Source organism: Bufo gargarizans, chromosome 2, assembly GCF_014858855.1.
Source record: "Bufo gargarizans isolate SCDJY-AF-19 chromosome 2, ASM1485885v1, whole genome shotgun sequence".
Taxonomy (NCBI): Eukaryota; Metazoa; Chordata; class Amphibia; order Anura; family Bufonidae; genus Bufo; species Bufo gargarizans.
In genome coordinates, this window is record NC_058081.1 from 341,748,909 (window position 1) to 341,771,111 (window position 22,203).

The 22,203-nt window shown below is 45.3% G+C and overlaps 1 protein-coding gene across 1 annotated transcript; it reads right to left on the reverse strand.

Moving 5' to 3' along the window:
• Positions 1 to 391: 391 nt before the first annotated feature.
• Positions 392 to 21,760, reverse strand: NHP2 (NHP2 ribonucleoprotein). Its single transcript, XM_044277366.1, has 4 exons — positions 21,524 to 21,760; positions 20,767 to 20,836; positions 15,439 to 15,544; positions 392 to 871 (listed from the first exon to the last, which is right to left on the reverse strand). The coding sequence occupies exons 1-4, from the start codon at positions 21,693 to 21,695 to the stop codon at positions 746 to 748; spliced, it is 474 nt and encodes a 157-aa protein (XP_044133301.1). The 5' UTR covers positions 21,696 to 21,760; the 3' UTR covers positions 392 to 745.
• Positions 21,761 to 22,203: the final 443 nt, after the last annotated feature.

Consider the following 22,203-nt stretch of genomic DNA (forward strand, 5'->3'; position numbering starts at 1 on the left):
TATGCAGAAAGAGGGAGCCATCTTGCCTGCCTGTGCTTTAGAGCAGCCACCAGCACATACACTAATGGTCAGCCTGGCAATTACAGTTTATTATATTAGTTGCCTTATGTTCCTACTTTACTTGACATATCAAAACTGATGCCATCAGATGTGATCTAGTTATGAGCTGATGGAGTTACGAAATATATAACCCATTACATGCAGACATATACCCAAGACTGAGTAGGGTATTCTACATTTTTACTATAAGTCATGTTCCATGGGCATGTGTGTCACCATGCAGAATATGGATTCACAGCACGTCAGTAAGGATCACATAGAGCTCACTGTGCAGGTAAGGGCTCTACTTTTGCATAGATTAATTATTGATCTCCAAATAATGCAAGACCACTTTTTTTTTTTTTTTACAAATGTTATATTGGAAGATGCAGACAGATCATAAAATCATCCATCTACTTAAAGGTTCCATTCAAGAGCTGCTAAAATACAATACAAAAAAAAAACATTTATGGCACAAAACTGTGTGCACTAAACAGCAAATAAAGAGAAAACAAAAATCTGGATGTTCCTTCAGACAAGTCCATTTGATGGTGAAGCCTCTGAGACGATGACCAAAATTGCTGTAAAATATAATCTTTAAAAGGACACAGGGATATTGAAAATCAATTTATGGTCTAGTTTACGGTGGTCTTCTCTCCTCCAAAAGATTAACTCTGTGGTTTCATGGTATGCAATTCAAGCATCCTCAGTAGGGTAATGGCAATGCCTCTACTTCCTCTACACAGTCATTATAAGCGTCTTCATAGTCTTCTTTAGATTTTATTAATATTACACAGGTTGGGCGCTTGGAGCCAGCAGCAGCACCTAAGTCCTATGAGAAGAAATAACATCAGTATTACATCAGTCCTTTTATTATCCTTTCAGCTGAATACAAGCACAAAAATCCCGCTCAAAGTTTCTTATTTTTCAGCTGATCATTTCTGTATGTCATTATTTAAAAGGGTATCCCGGTTCAGAAATTAAAAGGAGTTGTCTCACTTCAGAAAGTGGCATTTATCAAGTAGAAAGGGTTATTACAAGCCACTTACTAATGTATTGTTATTATCCATATTGCATCCTTTGCTGGCTGGATTCAATTTTCCATCAAATTATACACTGCTCGTTTCTATGGTTACGACCACCCAGCAATCCATCAGTGGTGGCCATGCATGTCTTATAGTGTGCAAGCACAACCACCACTGCTGGGTTGCAGGGTGGTCATAACCATAAGTGTATAATGTGATGGAAAAATTAATAAAAGCCAGCAAAAGAGGAAATATGGACAAAAACAATTCATTAGTAAGTGGCTTGTATTAATGTTTTCTACATGATAAATGCCACTTGAAGTGACAAAACCCCTTTAAAAGGGTTGTCCACCAGCATCAGTGATGGTCTGTCCTCAGGATAAGCCATCATTACCTAATCAGCAGGAGCTTACAACCCCACAGATCAGTTGTCCCAGCACCAGAGCTATAGCCGACCAGCTAGTGATGGTATATTCCAAGACATCACTTAATATAAGGCGGACAACCCCTTTAAAGTTTACTCCATGCATGATTAAAAAAAAATAAAAAAAATCTGAGTATCAATTCCTCCCCAACTGAAGACCTCTGAAGGCCAACCCGCTTTTTTTTTTTTTTAGACAAATGATTAAAAACTCATCCAAGTGCTGTCAGAGAAACAGGATCACCTCAGACTGCATTCTGTTTGTCAATTTCTTCCTTTCAGGTGGTACGAGTTAGCATTTATTTTTTAGGCCAGAACAAAAAAAACTAAAACAAAAAACACACATTCAGCGTCTCCTGAAATACGGACTGCACAATCAATTGGCATTCGTGTTCTGTCCGTTTTTGTTTTCGGGCTCATTGACTTGAATGGGACAGTCCAGTGTGAAAGACAGCTTGCGATAGAACAAGCCATGGTTTTTACAAACTAGATATTTTTTAAAAAATATAGTAACACCGAAGATGAAATATAAAATAAAAACAAACAATTTGTAACTTAAAAACATAATTTAAGCAATTTCCTTAAAGGGAACCTGGTAGATATTCTGTGGCTCCACCCAACTAAATCAAAAATGGTTAAAGTGCTTCCTTCCACGGTACAACCACTGCCAATTAGGTATAGTATAATAGTTATTAGTTAGGAGGGCACTCAACTATCTGCTGTCGCATGGAAACAAATACAACTTGGTTCTACTACACATTTATTGGAATATTATATTAGCAAATGTCAAAATATAAAAACAAATTCATATAAAATACACACACCCGACCCAACACTGTCCACTGAGGAAGGAGTATGTAACTTCGAATTGCATTTGGTCAATTCTACAACAGTTAATCTATTAGCAGCACAGAACAGAAGAATCCTTTGGGGTCACCAGCACATCTGATACAAGAGAGACGAGACTGCGAACTTAGATTCGCTCTGATGCTTCCTACAGCAAGAGGGATAACTGAGACCGGCAATCCTCCGACATGTGGGACGCTGAGGTTCAGCAACTAACAGCGCTTAACGATTGCAATTACAGTGAAATTTGCTTTTAATACATCTCTGTGAGATTTATTTTAATTGATCTACATAAGGACGAGATCCATATCAATCGATCCAAATAAGGACAATACTTCTATAATATTAAAAGTAGATATAAGATCACTACTCTGACTGAAGGATTATCGTTACCCTAACTGTAACAAGCTCAAGTGTGAACCTAGAGATATCTACAAACAGAGCTCTCAAGGATATAGAGTCCTAAGAACATATCTGATGTTATGAGCTCTTTACATTCATTATCCAAATTTCACAGAATTATAGATTCTAAGGGCTCGTTCACACGACCGTGCCGTTTTTTGTGGTCCGCAAAAAACGGATGCCGCCTGTGTGCCTACTGCAATCTGTGGAACAGAACAGGAGACCCATTATAGAAATTACTATTCTTGTTTGCAAAACGGGCAAGAATAGGACAGAATTCATAATTTCTGTGGGGGAACGGAGCAACGGATGCGGACAGCACACAGAGTGCTGTCCCCATCTTTTGTGGACCCACTGAAGTAAATGGTTCCGTATATGGCCCGTATGCGGAACGCAGAAAACGGCCCGTATACAGAACGCTAAATACGTTCGTGTGAACGAGCCCTAATCATGAATTTTCTCTTTCATCCTTTTTAATTCTTGCTAATCATGAAATATGTACAGGTCCTAAAAAAAATAGCATATTGTGATAAAGTTCATTATTTTCTGTAATGTACTGATAAACATTAGACTTTCATATATTTTAGATTCATTACACACCAACTGAAGTAGTTCAAGCCTTTTATTGTTTTAATATTGACGATTTTGGCATACAGCTCATGAAAACCCAAAATTCCTACCTACAAAAAATTTGCATATTTCATCCGACCAATAAAAGAAAAGTGTTTTTAATACAAAAAAAGTCAACCTTCAAATAATTATGTTCAGTTATGCACTCAATACTTGGTCAGGAATCCTTTTGCAGAAATGACTGCTTCAATGCGGCGTGGCATGGAGGCAATCAGCCTGTGGCACTGCTGAGGTGTTATGGAGGCCCAGGATGCTTCGATAGCGGCCTTAAGCTCATCCAGAGTGTTGGGTCTTGCGTCTCAACTTTCTCTTCCCAATATCCCACAGATTCTCTATGGGGTTCAGGTCAGGAGAGTTGGCAGGCCAATTGAGCACAGTAATACCATGGTCCGTAAACCATTTACCAGTGGTTTTGGCACTGTGAGCAGGTGCCAGGTCGTGCTAAAAAATAAAATCATCTCCATAAAGCTTTTCAGCAGATGGAAGCATGAAGTGCTCCAAAATCTCCTGATAGCTAGCTGCATTGCCCCTGCCCTTGATAAAACACAGTGGACCAACACCAGCAGCTGACATGGCACCCCAGACCATCACTGACTGTGGGTACTTGACACTGGACTTCAGGCATTTTGGCATTTCCCTCTCCCCAGTCTTCCTCCAGACTCTGGCACCTTGATTTCCGAATGACATGCAACAGTCCAGTGCTGCTTCTCTGTAGCCCAGGTCAGGCGCTTCTGCCGCTGTTTCTGGTTCAAAAGTGGCTTGACCTGGGGAATGCGGCACCTGTAGCCCATTTCCTGCACACGCCTGTACACGGTGGTTCTGGAGGTTTCTACTCCAGACTCAGTCCACTGCTTCCGCAGTTCCCCCAAGGTCTGGAATCGGTCCTTCTCCACAATCTTCCTCAGAGTCCGGTCACCTCTTCTCGTTGTGCAGCGTTTTCTGCCACACTTTTTCCTTCCCACAGACTTCCCACTGAGGTGTCTTGATACAGCACTCTGGGAACAGCCTATTCGTTCAGAAATTTCTTTCTGTGTCTTACCCTCTTGCTTGAGGGTGTCAACGATGGCCTTCTGGACAGCAGTCAGGTCGGCAGTCTTACCCATGATTGCGGTTTTGAGTAATGAACCAGGCTGGGAGTTTTTGAGGCTGGGTTCACACTTGAGCGTTGCGCAAACGCGCGTTTTACGCGCATTTTTATGCGCGTTTTTGTAATAGTAAACGCGCGTTTGACGCGCGTTTGTGTGATTCACTACAGTGTCCTATGGCCACAAACGCCCCAAAAGTCGCTCATGTACTTTTTGGAGCGTCGGGCGTTTTACAGCGCGATCGTACGCGCTGTAAAACGCCCAAGTGTGAACCATTCCCATAGGGAATCATTGGTTTCTCCTTGTTGAGCGTTTTACAGCGCGTAGGAACGCGCTGTAAAACGCTCAGGTGTGAACCCAGCCTAAAAGCCTCAGGAATCTTTTGCAGGTGTTTAGAGTTAATTAGTTGATTCAGAGGATTAGGTTAATAGCTCGTTTAGAGAACCTTTTCATGATATGCTAATTTTTATATATAGGAATATTGGGTTTTCATGAGCTGTATGCCAAAATCATCAATATTAAAACAATAAAAGGCTTGAACTACTTGAGTTGTGTGTAATGAATCTAAAATATATGAAAGTCTAATGTTTATCAGTACATTACAGAAAATAATGAACTTTATCACAATATGCTAATTTTTTTAGAAGGACCTGTATTATGGTATTCAATGATGAGATAATCATGGCGTATTGATTTCACTAATGTAATTATGACATTCTAATACATGTTGGGATTCAATTAACAACCGCCATATCTATCATATTTTCAGGGTGTTAGTGTACACATTTATATTTTTACATTTGCCAACATATTATTCCAATAAATGAAAGTGTAGTAGAACCAAGTTGTATTTGTTTCCATGCTATGGAACCTGGAAGTAGTTTTAGTGATTAAACCATCGTTGCTCAAGAATGCCGTTCTTACCCTGTCCGATTAAATTGGTAGCTTTACTATTGGGAATAAAAAACATAAAACTACTGCCATTAGTGAGCAGCACTCTACGGTTTTAAAAATTATTTTATGCCCACCAAATCACTAACCCTACCCCCATTCCGCACATCAATCCTCAACATTGGGCTTTGATTGTTTAGCCTCAGTGGTCAGTATGCCACTGGAGCCAGTGATTAGATGCAGCAATGCCTAGGGTGTAGGGGTATATGGGCACATAATTACTGTAGCCAAGAAGATTACATCTTGACTGCTGCGACCAGGAGGATCAGAGTGAAGCCACTGGAAGCAGCAGGAAGAAATAAGTTCTTTTATCATTTTATGAGCACTCCTGCCTGGAGGACTACATTTTTTTTTAATTTTTTTTTAAGGACGCTAGAACTCCCTTTAACCACTTCAGCCCCGCTAGCTAAAACCCCCTTCATGACCAGAGCACTTTTTACACTTCGGCACTACACTACTTTCACCGTTTATCGCTTGGTCATGCAACTTACCACCCAAATGAATTTTACCTCCTTTTCTTCTCACTAATAGAGCTTTCATTTGGTGGTATTTTATTGCTGCTGACTTTTTTTATTTTTTTTTTATTTTATATATCTTTATTAGAGTTGAGCGAACACCTGGATGTTCGGGTTCGAGAAGTTCGGCCGAACATCCCGGAAATGTTCGGGTTCGGGATCCGAACCCGATCCGAACCCGAACCCCATTGAAGTCAATGGGGACCCGAACTTTTCGGCACTAAAAAGGCTGTAAAACAGCCCAGGAAAGAGCTAGAGGGCTGCAAAAGGCAGCAACATGTAGGTAAATCCCCTGCAAACAAATGTGGATAGGGAAATGAATTAAAATAAAAATTAAATAAATAAAAATTAACCAAAATCAATTGGAGAGAGGTTCCATAGCAGAGAATCTGGCTTCCCGTCACCCACCACTGGAACAGTCCATTCTCAGATATTTAGGCCCCGGCACCCAGGCAGAGGAGAGAGGTCCCGTAACAGAGAATCTGTCTTCATGTCAGCAGAGAATTAGTCTGCATGTCATAGCAGAGAATAGGCTTCACGTCAGCCACCACTGCAACAGTCCATTGGCATATATTTAGGCCCAGCACCCAGGCAGAGGAGGGAGGTCCCGTAACAGAGAATCTGTCTTCATGTCAGCAGAGAATTAGTCTGCATGTCATAGCAGAGAATGAGGCTTCACGTCAGCCACCACTGCAACAGTCCATTGGCATATATTTAGGCCAAGCACACACACAGGCAGAGGAGAGAGGTCCCGTAACAGAGAATCTGGCTTCATGTCAGCAGAGAATTAGCCTGCATGTCATAGCAGAGAATCAGGCTTCACGTCAGCCACCACTGCAACAGTCCATTGGCATATATTTAGGCCCAGCACACACACAGGCAGAGGAGAGAGGTCCCGTAACAGAGAATCTGGCTTCATGTCAGCAGAGAATCAGTCTGCATGTCATAGCAGAGAATGAGGCTTCACGTCAGCCACCACTGCAACAGTCCATTGGCATATATTTAGGCCCAGCACACACACAGGCAGAGGAGAGAGGTCCCGTAACAGAGGATCTGGCTTCATGTCAGCAGAGAATCAGTCTGCATGTCATAGCAGAGAATCAGGCTTCACGTCAGCCACCACTGCAACAGTCCATTGTCATAAATTTAGGCCCAGCACCCAGGCAGAGGAGAGAGGTCCCGTAACAGACAATCTGGCTTCATGTCAGCAGAGAATTAGTCTGCATGTCATAGCAGAGAATGAGGCTTCACGTCAGCCACCACTGCAACAGTCCATTGGCATATATTTAGGCCTAGCACACAGGCAGAGGAGAGAGGTCCCGTAACAGAGAATCTGGCTTCATGTCAGCAGAGAATCAGTCTGCATGTCATAGCAGAGAATGAGGCTTCACGTCACCCACCACTGCAACAGTCCATTGGCATATATTTAGGCCTAGCACACAGGCAGAGGAGAGGTTCATTCAACTTTGGGTAGCCTCGCAATATAATGGTAAAATGAAAATAAAAATAGGATTGAATGAGGAAGTGCCCTGGAGTCCAATAATATATGGTTATGGGGAGGTAGTTAATGTCTAATCTGGACAAGGGACGGACAGGTCCTGTGGGATCCATGCCTGGTTCATTTTTATGAACGTCAGCTTGTCCACATTGGCTGTAGACAGGCGGCTGCGTTTGTCTGTAATGACGCCCCCTGCCGTGCTGAATACACGTTCAGACAAAACGCTGGCTGCCGGGCAGGCCAGCACCTCCAAGGCATAAAAGGCTAGCTCTGGCCACGTGGACAATTTAGAGACCCAGAAGTTGAATGGGGCCGAACCATCAGTCAGTACGTGGAGGTTAAAATGTGGGCACAGGTTAAAATGTGGGCAACTCTGCTGTCGTTGCGCAGGCACTGCAGCATGTAGTCGCTCATGTGTGCCAGGCTGCCCAGGGGTAAGGACAAGCTGTCCTCTGTGGGAGGCGTATCGTCATCGTCCTGCCTTTCCCCCCAGCCACGCACCAGTGATGGACCCGAGCTGCGTTGGGTGCCACCCCGCTGTGACCATGCTTCATCCTCATCCTCCTCCACCTCCTCCTCATCCTCGTCCTCCTCGTCCTCCAGTAGTGGGCCCTGGCTGGCCACATTTGTACCTGGCCTCTGCTGTTGCCAAAAACCTCCCTCTGAGTCACTTCGAAGAGACTGGCCTGAAAGTGCTAAAAATGACCCCTCTTCCTCCTCCTCCTCCTCCTCCTGGGCCACCTCCTCTTCCATCATCGCCCTAAGTGTTTTCTCAAGGAGACATAGAAGTGGTATTGTAACGCTGATAACGGTGTCATCGCCACTGGCCATGTTGGTGGAGTACTCGAAACAGCGCAACAGGGCACACAGGTCTCGCATGGAGGCCCAGTCATTGGTGGTGAAGTGGTGCTGTTCTGTAGTGCGACTGACCCGTGCGTGCTGCAGCTGAAACTCCACTATGGCCTGCTGCTGCTCGCACAGTCTGTCCAGCATGTGCAAGGTGGAGTTCCACCTGGTGGGCACGTCGCATATGAGGCGGTGAGCGGGAAGGCCGAAGTTACGCTGTAGCGCAGACAGGCGAGCAGCAGCAGGATGTGAACGCCGGAAGCGCGAACAGACGGCCCGCACTTTATGCAGCAGCTCTGACATGTCGGGGTAGTTGTGAATGAACTTCTGCACCACCAAATTCAGCACATGCGCCAAGCAAGGGATGTGCGTCAAATTGGCTAGTCCCAGAGCTGCAACGAGATTTCGCCCATTATCACACACCACCAGGCCGGGCTTGAGGCTCACCGGCAGCAACCACTCGTCGGTCTGTTGTTCAATACCCCGCCACAACTCCTGTGCGGTGTGGGGCCTGTCCCCCAAACATATGAGTTTCAGAATGGCCTGCTGACGTTTACCCCGGGCTGTGCTGAAGTTGGTGGTGAAGGTGTGTGGCTGACTGGATGAGCAGGTGGAAGAAGAGGAGGAGGAAGCCGAGAAGGAGGAGGTGGCAACAGGAGGCAAAGAATGTTGCCCTGCGATCCTTGGCGGCGGAAGGACGTGCGCCAAACAGCTCTCCGCCTGGGGCCCAGCTGCCACTACATTTACCCAGTGTGCAGTTAGGGAGATATAGCGTCCCTGGCCGTGCTTACTGGTCCACGTATCTGTGGTTAGGTGGACCTTGCCACAGATGGCGTTGCGCAGTGCACACTTGATTTTATCGGATACTTGGTTGTGCAGGGAAGGCACGGCTCTCTTGGAGAAGTAGTGCCGGCTGGGAACAACATACTGTGGGACAGCAAGCGACATGAGCTGTTTGAAGCTGTCTGTGTCCACCAGCCTAAATGACAGCATTTCATAGGCCAGTAGTTTAGAAATGCTGGCATTCAGGGCCAGGGATCGAGGGTGGCTAGGTGGGAATTTACGCTTTCTATCAAATGTTTGTGAGATGGAGAGCTGAACGCTGGCGTGTGACATGGTTGAGACGCTTGGTGACGGAGGTGGTGGTGGTGGTGTTGGTGGTACATCCCCTGTTTGCTGGGCGGCAGGTGCCAACGTTCCTCCAGAGGCAGAGGAAGAGGCCGAGGCGGCAGCAGCAGAATAGGCCGAGGCGGCAGCAGCAGAAGAGGTAGCAGGGGGAGCCTGAGTGACTTCCTTGGTTTTAAGGTGTTTACTCCACTGCAGTTCATGCTTTGCATGCAGGTGCCTGGTCATGCAGGTTGTGCTCAGGTTCAGAACGTTAATGCCTCGCTTCAGGCTCTGATGGCACAGCGTGCAAACCACTCGGGTCTTGTCGTCAGCACATTGTTTGAAGAAGTGCCATGCCAGGGAACTCCTTGAAGCTGCCTTTGGGGTGCTCGGTCCCAGATGGCGGCGGTCAGTAGCAGGCGGAGTCTCTTGGCGGCGGGTGTTCTGCTTTTGCCCACTGCTCCCTCTTTTGCTACGCTGTTGGCTCGGTCTCACCACTGCCTCTTCCTCCGAACTGTGAAAGTCAGTGGCACGACCTTCATTCCATGTGGGGTCTAGGACCTCATCGTCCCCTGCATCGTCTTCCACCCAGTCTTGATCCCTGACCTCCTGTTCAGTCTGCACACTGCAGAAAGACGCAGCAGTTGGCACCTGTGTTTCGTCATCATCAGAGACATGCTGAGGTGGTATTCCCATGTCCTCATCATCAGGAAACATAAGTGGTTGTGCGTCAGTGCATTCTATGTCTTTCACCGCTGGGGAAGGGCTAGGTGGATGCCCTTGGGAAACCCTGCCAGCGGAGTCTTCAAACAGCATAAGAGACTGCTGCATAACTTGAGGCTGAGACAGTTTCCCTGGTATGCATGGGGGTGATGTGACAGACTGATGGGGTTGGTTTTCAGGCGCCATCTGTGCGCTTTCTGCAGAAGACTGGGTGGGAGATAATGTGAACGTGCTGGATCCACTGTCGGCCACCCTTTTAGGGATAGATTTCAAATAGCTCTGATATAGCAGAAACCACTAAATTATGAAATTGCTAAATTGGGAATTGTATTTCAACCCAGAACAAGAAATGTGCTTGAACGGACACTAAATAACTCGCCCAGCTACAGCACTAACGAGAGATTTAGCAGGATATAAATTTGAGGCCTAGTATTTAGGCGCTGGGTGACAGGTATGGGTTTAGTGACAGAATTAGACTTGGAAATACACAGTAGCGGGTGTGTGTGAAGTTATTCTGAATGACCCAATGTGCACCTTGAATATTATATACCCTTTTAGGGATAGATTTCAAATAGCTCTGATATAGCAGAAACCACTAAATTATGAAATTGCTAAATTGGGAATTGTATTTCAACCCAGAACAAGAAATGTGCTTGAACGGACACTAAATAACTCGCCCAGCTACAGCACTAACGAGAGATTTAGCAGGATATAAATTTGAGGCCTAGTATTTAGGCGCTGGGTGACAGGTATGGGTTTAGTGACAGAATTAGACTTGGAAATACACAGTAGCGGGTGTGTGTGAAGTTATTCTGAATGACCCAATGTGCACCTTGAATATTATATACCCTTTTAGGGATAGATTTCAAATAGCTCTGATATAGCAGAAACCACTAAATTATGAAATTGCTAAATTGGGAATTGTATTTCAACCCAGAACAAGAAATGTGCTTGAACGGACACTAAATAACTCGCCCAGCTACAGCACTAAGGACAGATTTAGCTGGATATAAATTTGAGGCCTAGTATTTAGGCGCTGGGTGACAGGTATGGGTTTAGTGACAGAATTAGACTTGGAAATACACAGTAGCGGGTGTGTGTGAAGTTATTCTGAATGTCCCTATGTGCACCTTCAATATGATCTATCCTTTTAGGGATAGATTTCAAATAGCTCTGATATAGCAGAAACCACTAAATTATGAAATTGCTAAATTGGGAATTGTATTTCAACCCAGAACAAGAAATGTGCTTGAACGGACACTAAATAACTCGCCCAGCTACAGCACTAAGGACAGATTTAGCTGGATATAAATTTGAGGCCTAGTATTTAGGCGCTGGGTGACAGGTATGGGTTTAGTGACAGAATTAGACTTGGAAATGCACAGTAGCGGGTGTGTGAAGTTATTCTGAATGACCCTATGTGCACCTTGAATATTATATACCCTTTTAGGGATAGATTTCAAATAGCTCTGATACAGCAGAAACCACTAAATTTTTAAATTGCTAAATTGGGAATTGTATTTCAACCCAGAACAAAAAATGTGCTTTGACGGACACTAAATAACTTTCCCAGCCACAACAGGACAGCGGTAACGAGAGATTTAGCGGGATATAAATTTGAGGCCTAGTATTTAGGCGCTGGGTGACCGGTATGGATTTAGTGACAGAATTAGACTGGGATATGGCCAAAAAATAACCACACTATTGCTGGTTAAATGCACTTGGTGATGGGCGCAGCTTGCCCCTGATGTAGTATATGGCCAAAAAATGAACAGACTATTGCTGGTTAAATGCACTTGGTGTCACAGCTTGACCAACCACACTACTGAGGGTTAAATGCACTTGGTGACGGGCGCAGCTTGCCCCTGATTTAGTATATGGCCAAAAAATGAACAGACTATTGCTGGTTAAATGCACTTGGTGTGATAGCTTGACCAACCACACTACTGAGGGTTAAATGCACTTGGTGTGACAGCTTCACCCTGATGTAGGCTTTAGCCAAAAAACAACCACACCATTGAGGGTTAAATGCACTTGGTCGCAGCTTGTGCTGGCGCACCACAAGACACAAAATGGCCGCCGATCACCCCAGAAAAATGTGACTGACAAACGGTCTGGGCAGCCTAAAAACAGTGAGCAATTGAGGATCAGCAGCTCAATGATCCACAGCTGCAGATCGATCAGTTAATCAAGTCCTTTGGAGGAGTTAATCTGCCTAATCTCGCCCTACTGTCGCAGCCGCAACCTCTCCCTACGCTAATCAGAGCAGAGTGACGGGCGGCGCTATGTGACTCCAGCTTAAATAGAGGCTGGGTCACATGGTGCTCTGGCCAATCACAGCCATGCCAATAGTAGGCATGGCTGTGATGGCCTCTTGGGGCAAGTAGTATGACGCTTGTTGATTGGCTGCTTTGCAGCCTTTCAAAAAGCGCCAAGAAAGCGTCACAAAAGCGCGAAGAAAGCGACGAACACCGAACCCGGACTTTTACGAAAATGTCCGGGTTCGGGTCCGTGTCACGGACACCCCAAAATTCGGTACGAACCCGAACTATACAGTTCGAGTTCGCTCATCCCTAATCTTTATTTCAATTTCATACAATAAATACGTCCATAAAAAAGCAACACATTGCTCCAACAGTACGTGAAAAAAACAATTATTGGTAATCGATAATTACTATTCGTTTTCCTTTCCTTTGCTGACATTTTTTACTTTTTTTGTTATTAATCGAAATGTAACGATTTTTTTGCAAAAAAATGACATTTTTCACTTTCAGCTGCAAAATTTTGCAAAAAAAACGACATCCATATATACATTTTTCGCTAAATTTATAGTTCATGTTTTTGATAAAAAAAAAATGTTTGGGCAAAAAAAAAAAAAATGGTTTGGGTAAAAGTTATAGCGTTTACAAACTATGGTACAAAAATGTGAATTTCCGCTTTTTGAAGCAGCTCTGACTTTCTGAGCACCTGTCATGTTTCCTGAGGTTCTACAATGCCCAGACAGTAGAAAAACCCCACAAATGACCCCATTTTGGAAAGTAGACACCCTAAGGTATTTGCTGATGGGCATAGTGAGTTCATAGAACTTTTTATTTTTTGTCACAAGTTAGCGGAAAATGATGATGATTTTTTATTTTTTTCTTACAAAGTCTCATATTCCACTAACTTGCGACAAAAAATAAAAAATTCTAGGTACTCGCCATGCCCCTCACGGAATACCTTGGGGTGTCTTCTTTCCAAAATGGGGTCACTTGTGGGGTAGTTATACTGCCCTGGCAATTTAGGGGCCCAAATGTGTGAGAAGAACTTTGCAATCGAAATGTGTAAAAAATGACCAGTGAAATCCGAAAGGTGCACTTTGGAATATGTGCCCCTTTGCCCACCTTGGCTGCAAAAAAGTGTCACACATCTGGTATCGCCGTACTCAGGAGAAGTTGGGGAATGTGTTTTGGGGTGTCATTTTACATATACCCATGCTGGGTGAGAGAAATATCTTGGCAAAAGACAACTTTTCCAATTTTTTTATACAAAGTTGTCTTTTGCCAAGATATTTCTCTCACCCAGCATGGGTATATGTAAAATGACACCCCAAAACACATTGCCCAACTTCTCCTGAGTACGGCGATACCAGATGTGTGACACTTTTTTGCAGCCTAGATGCGCAAAGGGGCCCAAATTCCTTTTAGGAGGGCATTTTTAGACATTTGGATCCCAGACTTCTCACACTTTCGGGCCCCTAAAAAGCCAGGGCAGTATAAATACCCCACATGTGACCCCACTTTGGAAAGAAGACACCCCAAGGTATTCAATGAGGGGCCTGGCGAGTTCCTAGAAATTTTTATTTTTTTGCATAAGTTAGCGGATATTGATTTTTTTCTCACAAAGTCTCACTTTCCGCTAACTTAGGACAAAAATTTCAATCTTTCATGGACTCAATATGCCCCTCACGGAATACCTTGGGGTGTCTTCTTTCCGAAATGGGGTCACATGTGGGGTATTTATACTGCCCTGGCTTTTTAGGGGCCCTAAAGCGTGAGAAGAAGTCTGGAATATAAATGTCTAAAAATGTTTACGCATTTGGATTCCGTGAGGGGTATGGTGAGTTCATGTGAGATTTTATTTTTTGACACAAGTTAGTGGAATATGAGACTTAGTAAGAAAAAACAAACAAAAAATTTCCGCTAACTTGTGCCAAAAAAAATGTCTGAATGGAGCCTTACCAGGGGGGTGATCAATGACAGGGGGGTGATCACCCATATAGACTCCCTGATCACCCCCCTGTAAGGCTCTATTCAGACGTCCGTATGATTTTTACGGATCCATGGATACATGGATCGGATCCACAAAACACATGCGGACGTCTGAATGGAGCCTTACAGGGGGGTGATCAATGACAGGGGGTGATCAGGGAGTGTATATGGGTGATCACCCGCCTGTCATTGATCACCCCCCTGTAAGGCTCCATTCAGACGTCCGCATGTGTTTTGCGGATCCGATCCATGTATCCGTGGATCCGTAAAAATCATACGGACGTCTGAACGGAGCCTGACAGGGGGGTGATCAGGGAGTTTATATGGGGTGATCAGGGGTTTATAAAGGGTTAATAAGTGACGGGGGGGGTGTAGTGTAGTGTGGTGCGACTTTACTGACCTACCTGTGTCCTCTGGTGGTCGATCCTAACAAAAGGGACCACCAGAGGACCAGGTAGGAGGTATATTAGACGCTGTTATAAAAACAGCGTCTAATATACCTGTTAGGGGTTAAAAAATTCGGATCTCCAGCCTGCCAGCGAGCGATCGCCGCTGGCAGGCTGGAGATCCACTCGCTTACCTTCCGTTCCTGTGAGCGCGCGCGCGCCTGTGTGCGCGCGTTCACAGGAAATCCCGGCCCTCGCGAGATGACGCATATATGCGTGACTCTGCGCAGGGCTGCCACCTCCGGACCGCACATCTGCGTTAGGTGGTCCGGAGGTGGTTATGGTCCTAAGCATGCAGCACAAAGGCTGTGAGGTGGCATATGCTCCAATGGATGCAAGTATAAAGCAATGCTTATAGGAGTAAAGCCCATAATATGTTACCTATTGCAGCACATCACGATTTTTTAAATGGAGGCATATGATGCCCCCTGGAGATGTACTACAGTTGTGGGCATTAGGCCTTATAGTACAAAAGTCTTGATACCCTGCTAGACTAGGAGAACGCTGCTGCCTCTAACAGAAGTATAACTGGGACATCTTAAGATTAAAAAATAACGCATGTGAATCTAAATGTACTAAAACAATAGATAATGACTGGTGAATATTAGATGAAAAGTCATAAAATAAGCTTAAACCTGAATAAATTATACTCACAGATTTAGAAGGGACATATGCATATGGTATGCTGCGCTCTTCACACATGATAGGAACGTGGCAATACACTTCAATAGGAAGGGTGTCACCAGCAAGTACGACAATGCTGCAGGAGAGAGAACAAACCGCTGCATGAGTTGTATCAGAGGGTGCACGGAAACGGCTACTGTAATTTCATACACCTTATAAATTCCTGCTTAAGGTTAGTATGTATGCAGGTGAACTGAATACTGAGCAGGGTAAAACCTGGTCCGTGTGGCAAATTGCAAAACCCTCTATGGCGACCTGGTGCTGTTCCCTGCAGTGCATGCATCTCACGACCACATGCTTTCACACAGTGACAGCATCCAGCTCCGTATATTCAGTAGAGCATCAAAAGGTCATCTCTTCTACCAGAAGTAAACCTATCACTCATCCTGAGCAGAGAAAGCACAGAGTCAGTGGCGTACCTACCATGGAGGCGACTGCTATGGGACATGGGGAAGTAGGGGCCCAGCCCTGAGTTGCTACATCTCTTTCCAACATAAATCCACTGCATCTGCCACTAGGGGGAGCTCAGTGCATAGAAACTTTACAGCTGCTAATGCATTGTAGGGTAACTGTATAAATTCCTAGGCACTGTGCTCCCTCTAGTGACAGTTGCAGGAAGCCAGCTCTACGCTAAGGGGTTTATTTATTAAGACAATCGTTTTAGATGCCAGTCTTAATAAATCCCTAAGCTGGCATTGGATCTGCCGGAGTTATAAAAGAGACCAGCCTCTTCATAACTGGTATATCCAGTGCTGCTACTAAATGTAAGACAGCTTCCGTGCCTCTCCTTTCTATGCCTGAAACCGCTGTAGAAAATAGTAAATGAGATGGCCCCTTCCCCACCCACTTTTTTAGACCTGGTGTGAGCAGCTGCAGATTGAGGCGCAACGCAATCAGCGCCTGAAATACGCCTAATTTAGGCATATTTCAGCTTGATAAATGACCCCCTAAATGTGGAGAGATAGAGATATATCTATCTTATGCAAGGGGAAGCATCTTGCACAATTTTACATAACAGGTGCTTTATTAAAAGGTTTCTCCGGTTATACACAAAATAAATAACCCCAGTATTCAACCTTACTGCATTATATAGGTCAGGTGATGAAGTTTAGAGTTTATTTTGATTTCTCCAGTGCAATTGCAATATGTGACCCATAACCCATGTTTACATGGAAAAATCTGACCCCAAGACATCAATGGGTAGGGTCCAGGAGAATGAATGCGGCGGCCCTCAGAGGTAAAGTCATTGATGATGTAATGGGGAAGGGGAACCAACATGGTGAAAAATGTCCCGTGACCATAATGGAGTGGAGAGTGGGGCTGTGAGTACCGAGAGTGGGGTGGCCTGGCGGGGAGACGGGGGCTGTGAGTACCGAGAGTGGGGGGGGGTCGCCTGGCGGGGAGACGGGGGCTGTGAGTACCGAGAGTGGGGGGGGTCGCCTGGCGGGGAGACTGGGGCTGTGAGTACCGAGAGTGGGGGGTCGCCTGGCGGGGAGACTGGGGCTGTGAGTACCGAGAGTGGGGGGTCGCCTGGCGGGGAGACTGGGGCTGTGAGTACCAGGGGAGACTGGGGCTGTGAGTACCAAGAGTGGGGTGGCCTGTCGGGGAGACTGGGGCTGTGAGTACCAAGAGTGGGGTGGCCTGTCGGGGAGACTGGGGCTGTGAGTACCAAGAGTGGGGTGGCCTGTCGGGGAGACTGGGGCTGTGAGTACCAAGAGTGGGGTGGCCTGTTGGGGAGACAGGGGCTGTGAGTACCAAGAGTGGGGTGGCCTGGCGGGGAGACTGGGGCTGTGAGTACCAAGAGTGGGGCGACCTGGTGGGGAGACTGGGGCTGTGACTACCGAGAGTGGGGTGACCTGGTGGGGAGACTGGGGCTGTGACTACTGAGAGACAGAAAAGGTGATTTAATATCCTGTTTTTGTGTCTACAGCATCTATGCAGATCCATCGGTATCCATGGATATAAAGGCTATGGACACCTTCTGAACCTTATTAGATCTGTCACACTGGTTGTCTAATGGCTCATTCCCACTCACCCCCCTGTCCACTGCTGAACTCTTCTTAGCTGATTTATGCCTAACTCAAAGCTAAACTTCATACATCAGCTTAGGAGATCACTCAGGAGAAGTCATAGGCTCTGAAGGTGTCCATAGCATTTAAAGGGAACCTGTCTCTGGGATTTGGGGTATAGAGCTGAGGCCGTGGGTTGCTAGATCGCCACTAGCCCATCCGCAATACCCAGTCCCCATAGCTCTGTGTGCTTTTACTGTGTAAAAAAATAGATTTGATACATATGCAAATTATCCTGAGATAACCTGTGGCTTTTTACACAATAAAAGCACACAGAGCTATGGGGACTGGGTATTGTGGATATGCTAGCAGCCATCTATCAACCTATGTCCTCCGCTCTATACACAAAATCCAGGTTACAGGTTCCCTTTAAGGAAATACCCACACTAGCACGTATGCCTGACCGCCACACATCTCATCAAACACCTTTTTACATTTGTGCAAGCCAGAAGGTACGGGACACCCATTCTAGTAATTGTTAAGGGTGTCAGCAGTGGGCAGCTCCTGTCACTAACTATAGTATGGAAGGTATACCATTAACCACCTCCGGACCGCCTAACGCAGATGTGCGGTCCGGAGGTGGCAGCCCTGCGCTCAACGACGCATATACGCGTCATCTCGCGAGGGCCGGGATTTCCTGTGAACGCGCGCACACAGGCGCGCGCGCTCACAGGAACGGAAGGTAAGCGAGTGGATCTCCAGCCTGCCAGCGGCGATCGCTCGCAGGTTGGAGATCCGAATTTTTTAACCCATAACAGGTATATTAGACGCTGTTTTCATAACAGCGTCTAATATACCTCCTACCTGGTCCTCTGGTGGTCCCTTTTGTTAGGATCGACCACCAGAGGACTCAGGTAGGTCAGTACAGTCGCACCAAACACTACACTACACCCCCCAGTCATTGATCACCCCCCAGTCATTGATCACCCCCCAGTCATTGATCACCCCCCAGTCATTGATCACCCCCCAGTCATTGATCACCCCCCAGTCATTGATCACCCCCCAGTCATGCTCCGTTCAGACGTCCGTATGATTTTTACGGATCCACGGATACAAAATCATGCGGACGTCTGAATGGAGCCTTACAGGGGGGTGATCAATGACAGGGGGTGATCAGGGAGTGTATATGGGTGATCACCCGCCTGTCATTGATCACCCCCCTGTAAGGCTCCATTCAGACGTCCGTATGATTTTTACGGATCCATGGATCGGATCCGCAAAACACATGCGGACGTCTGAATGGAGCCTTACAGGGGGTGATCAATGACAGAGGGGTGATCACCCATATACACTCCCTGATCACCCCCTGTCATTGATAACCCCCCTGTAAGGCTCCATTCAGACGTCCGCATGTGTTTTGCGGATCCGATCCATGGATCCGTAAAAATTATACGGACGTCTGAATGGAGCCTTACAGGGGGGTGATCAATGACAGGGGGGTGATCAGGGAGTCTATATGGGTGATCACCCCCCCGTCATTGATCACCCCCCCCCGGTAAGGCTCCATTCAGACATTTTTTTTGGCACAAGTTAGCGGAAATTTTTTGTTTGTTTTTGTTTTTTCTTACAAAGTCTCATATTCCACTAACTTGTGTCAAAAAATAAAATCTCACATGGACGCACCATACCCCTCACGGAATCCAAATGCGTAAACATTTTTAGACATTTATATTCCAGACTTCTTCTCACGCTTTAGGGCCCCTAAAAAGCCAGGGCAGTATAAATACCCCACATGTGACCCCATTTTGGAAAGAAGACACCCCAAGGTATTCCGTGAGGGGCACGGCGAGTTCCTAGAATTTTTTATTTTTTGTCACAAGTTAGCGGAAAATGATGATTTTTCTTTTTTCCTTACAAAGTCTCATATTCCACTAACTTGCGACAAAAAAAAAAAAATTCTAGGAACTCGCCATGCCCCTCACGGAATACCTTGGGGTGTCTTCTTTCCAAAATGGGCGTAGTTATACTGCCCTGGCAATTTAGGGGCCCAAATGTGTAAGAAGTACCTTGCAATCAAAATCTGTAAAAAATGGCCTGTGAAATCCAAAAGGTGCACTTTGGAATATGTGCCCCTTTGCCCACCTTGGCTGCAAAAAAGTGTCACACATCTGGTATCGCCGTACTCAGGAGAAGTTGGGGAATGTGTTTTGGGGTGCCATTTTACATATAACCATGCTGGGTGAGAGAAATATCTTGGCAAAAGATAACTTTTCCCATTTTTTTTATACAAAGTTGTCTTTTGCCAAGATATTTATCTCACCCAGCATGGGTATATGTAAAATGACACCCCAAAACACATTCCCCAACTTCTCCTGAGTACGGCGATACCAGATGTGTCACACTTTTTTGCTGCCAAGGTGGGCAAAGGGGCACATATTCCAAAGTGCACCTTTTGGATTTCACCGGTCATTTTTTACACATTTTGATTGCAAAGTTCTTCTCACACATTTGGGCCCCTAAATTGCCAGGGCAGTATAACTACCCCACAAGTGACCCCATTTTGGAAAGAAGCCACCCCAAGGTATTCCGTGAGGGGCATGGCAAGTTCCTAGAATTTTTTTATTTTTTGTCGCAAGTTAGTGGAATATGAGACTTTGTAAGAAAAAATAAAAAAAATAAAATCATCATTTTCCGCTAACTTGTGACAAAAAATAAAACGTTCTATGAACTCACTATGCCCATCAGCGAATACCTTAGGGTGTCTACTTTCCGAAATGGGGTCATTTGTGGGGGTTTTCTACTGTTTGGGCATTGTAGAACCTCAGGAATCATGACAGGTGCTCAGAAAGTCAGAGCTGTTTCAAAAAGCGGAAATTCACATTTTTGTACCATAGTTTGTAAATGCTATAACTTTTACCCAAACCATTTTTTTTTTGCCCAAACATTTTTTTTTATTAAAGGCATGTAGAACAATAAATTTGGCGAAAAATTTATATATGGATGTCTTTTTTGCAAAATTTTACAGCTGAAAGTGAAAAATGTCATTTTTTTGCAAAAAAATCGTTACATTTTGATTAATAACAAAAAAAGTAAAAATGTCAGCAGCAATGAAATACCACCAAATGAAAGCTCCATTAGTGAGAAGAAAAGGAGGTAAAATTCATTTTGGTGGTAAGTTGCATGACTATGATAAACGGTGGAAGGAGTGTAGTGCCGAAGTGTAAAAAGTGCTCTGGTCATGAAGGGTGTTTCACCTAGCGGGGCTGAAGTGGTTAATAAACCTACTCACCCCTTCTCTCCTTTATTGATGAACTTTTGAACCTCCTTCACACCTCTCCGGATATTCTTATGTTTGACAGCTAAATAGGAGAAGAAACAGCAAGTAAGTACAGAAACATACAGCTGACACCATGCAACTAGGGCCAGGATCAGTCAATGGTGACCACATTATCTAAGTGACTAGACCAGGCATCCTCAGACTGCGGCCCTCCAGCTGTTGTAAAACTGCAACTCCCACAATGCCCTGCTGTAGGCTGATACCTGTAGGCTGTTTGGCCATGCTGGGAGTTGTAGTTTTGCAACAGCTGGAGGGCCGCAGTTTGAGGATGCCTGGACTAGACAGAGGGAGGCGCTGCATAGTCAGCTAGGCTACCTCACAGACTTACAATACAGAAGTACTGGAGGGCATTATAGAAGCAATCATGGCATTGCAGGGTCAAGTTGGATCAAACTTTAAAAAAGAAAGTTCAAAAGAGGTTTTAGAAAAATAAAATTAGCCAAAATGTTGTTTAAAAATGCAACAAGAATATATGCCAGAATTAGAGGACATGTCTCTTTTCTCAGTAATGCTGGCAGGCCAGTGATTGGACTCATTATGGTGACTGGGGGAATCACAGGGATCATACAATTAGCAGCTAAACTGTGGATTATTTATGAATGCGGGAAAGTACAAGCAGAAGAAAGGTCTGGGGGCAGTAATGTCACTACAGCGCCCCCTACCGGTGTCCGCAGGCAGGGTTAAACAGCCAGCACCGAGGCTCGCATACCTTTCTTGATGCACTTGTACAGCCTCTTGGTTAGCTTCCTCCCCGCCAGCGGCTTGGCGATAGGGTTCAGGTTCTCGAGCAGCTCCTCATACGTCCGCTCTGGAGCCTCTGCAGGCGCCACCACGGCCTCCTCTTCTTCCTCCTCCTCCCGCTTCTCCTTCTTTACCTTCATGCTGGATGCGAACACCACACGTGTCTCCTTCGTCTGTCTCACACGCTGCTTCCGGCTGCACGACTTCCGGTTCTGAAGGAAGTGAGGGGGAGGAGCCAGGACTGTACCATTCTTATTTGTGGGTATTTCGAGCTAAAATAAAGGTGCGTTTCGCAGACATTCAGTGAATCAGTCGGATTTTGAGGACGCTCCAGCTCACACGGGTTGTCATTGTCACAGAACGTTCTACAACTCATGAATAGTAAAACTATATCTGTAATGATACATCTCCAGTAATAACCCTTTCATACATTAGTATTATTATTATAGCCATTCAGGATGCTAGGATAGCCAGGTGGCACACGACCGTATATGTTTTGCGGTCCGCAAAAAAAAACTGACAAGAATAGGACATACGGATGCGGATAGCACACAGTGTGCTGTCCGCATTTTTTGCGGACCCATTCAAATCAATGGGTCTGCATCCTATCTGAAAAACAAAAAACGGAACGGACACAGCAACAAAATA

Bases quoted from the DNA above. Each gene is read 5' to 3' on its own strand.
- NHP2 (XM_044277366.1), bottom strand. From the start codon at position 21,695: ATGAAGGTAAAGAAGGAGAAGCGGGAGGAGGAGGAAGAAGAGGAGGCC. The intron at 20,837-21,523 runs GTATGCGAGCCT...TCTCCTATTTAG, and splicing joins GTACAAGTGCATCAAGAAAG to CTGTCAAACATAAGAATATC. The intron at 872-15,438 runs GTGAGTATAATT...TTCTTCTCATAG, and splicing joins CATATGTCCCTTCTAAATCT to GACTTAGGTGCTGCTGCTGG.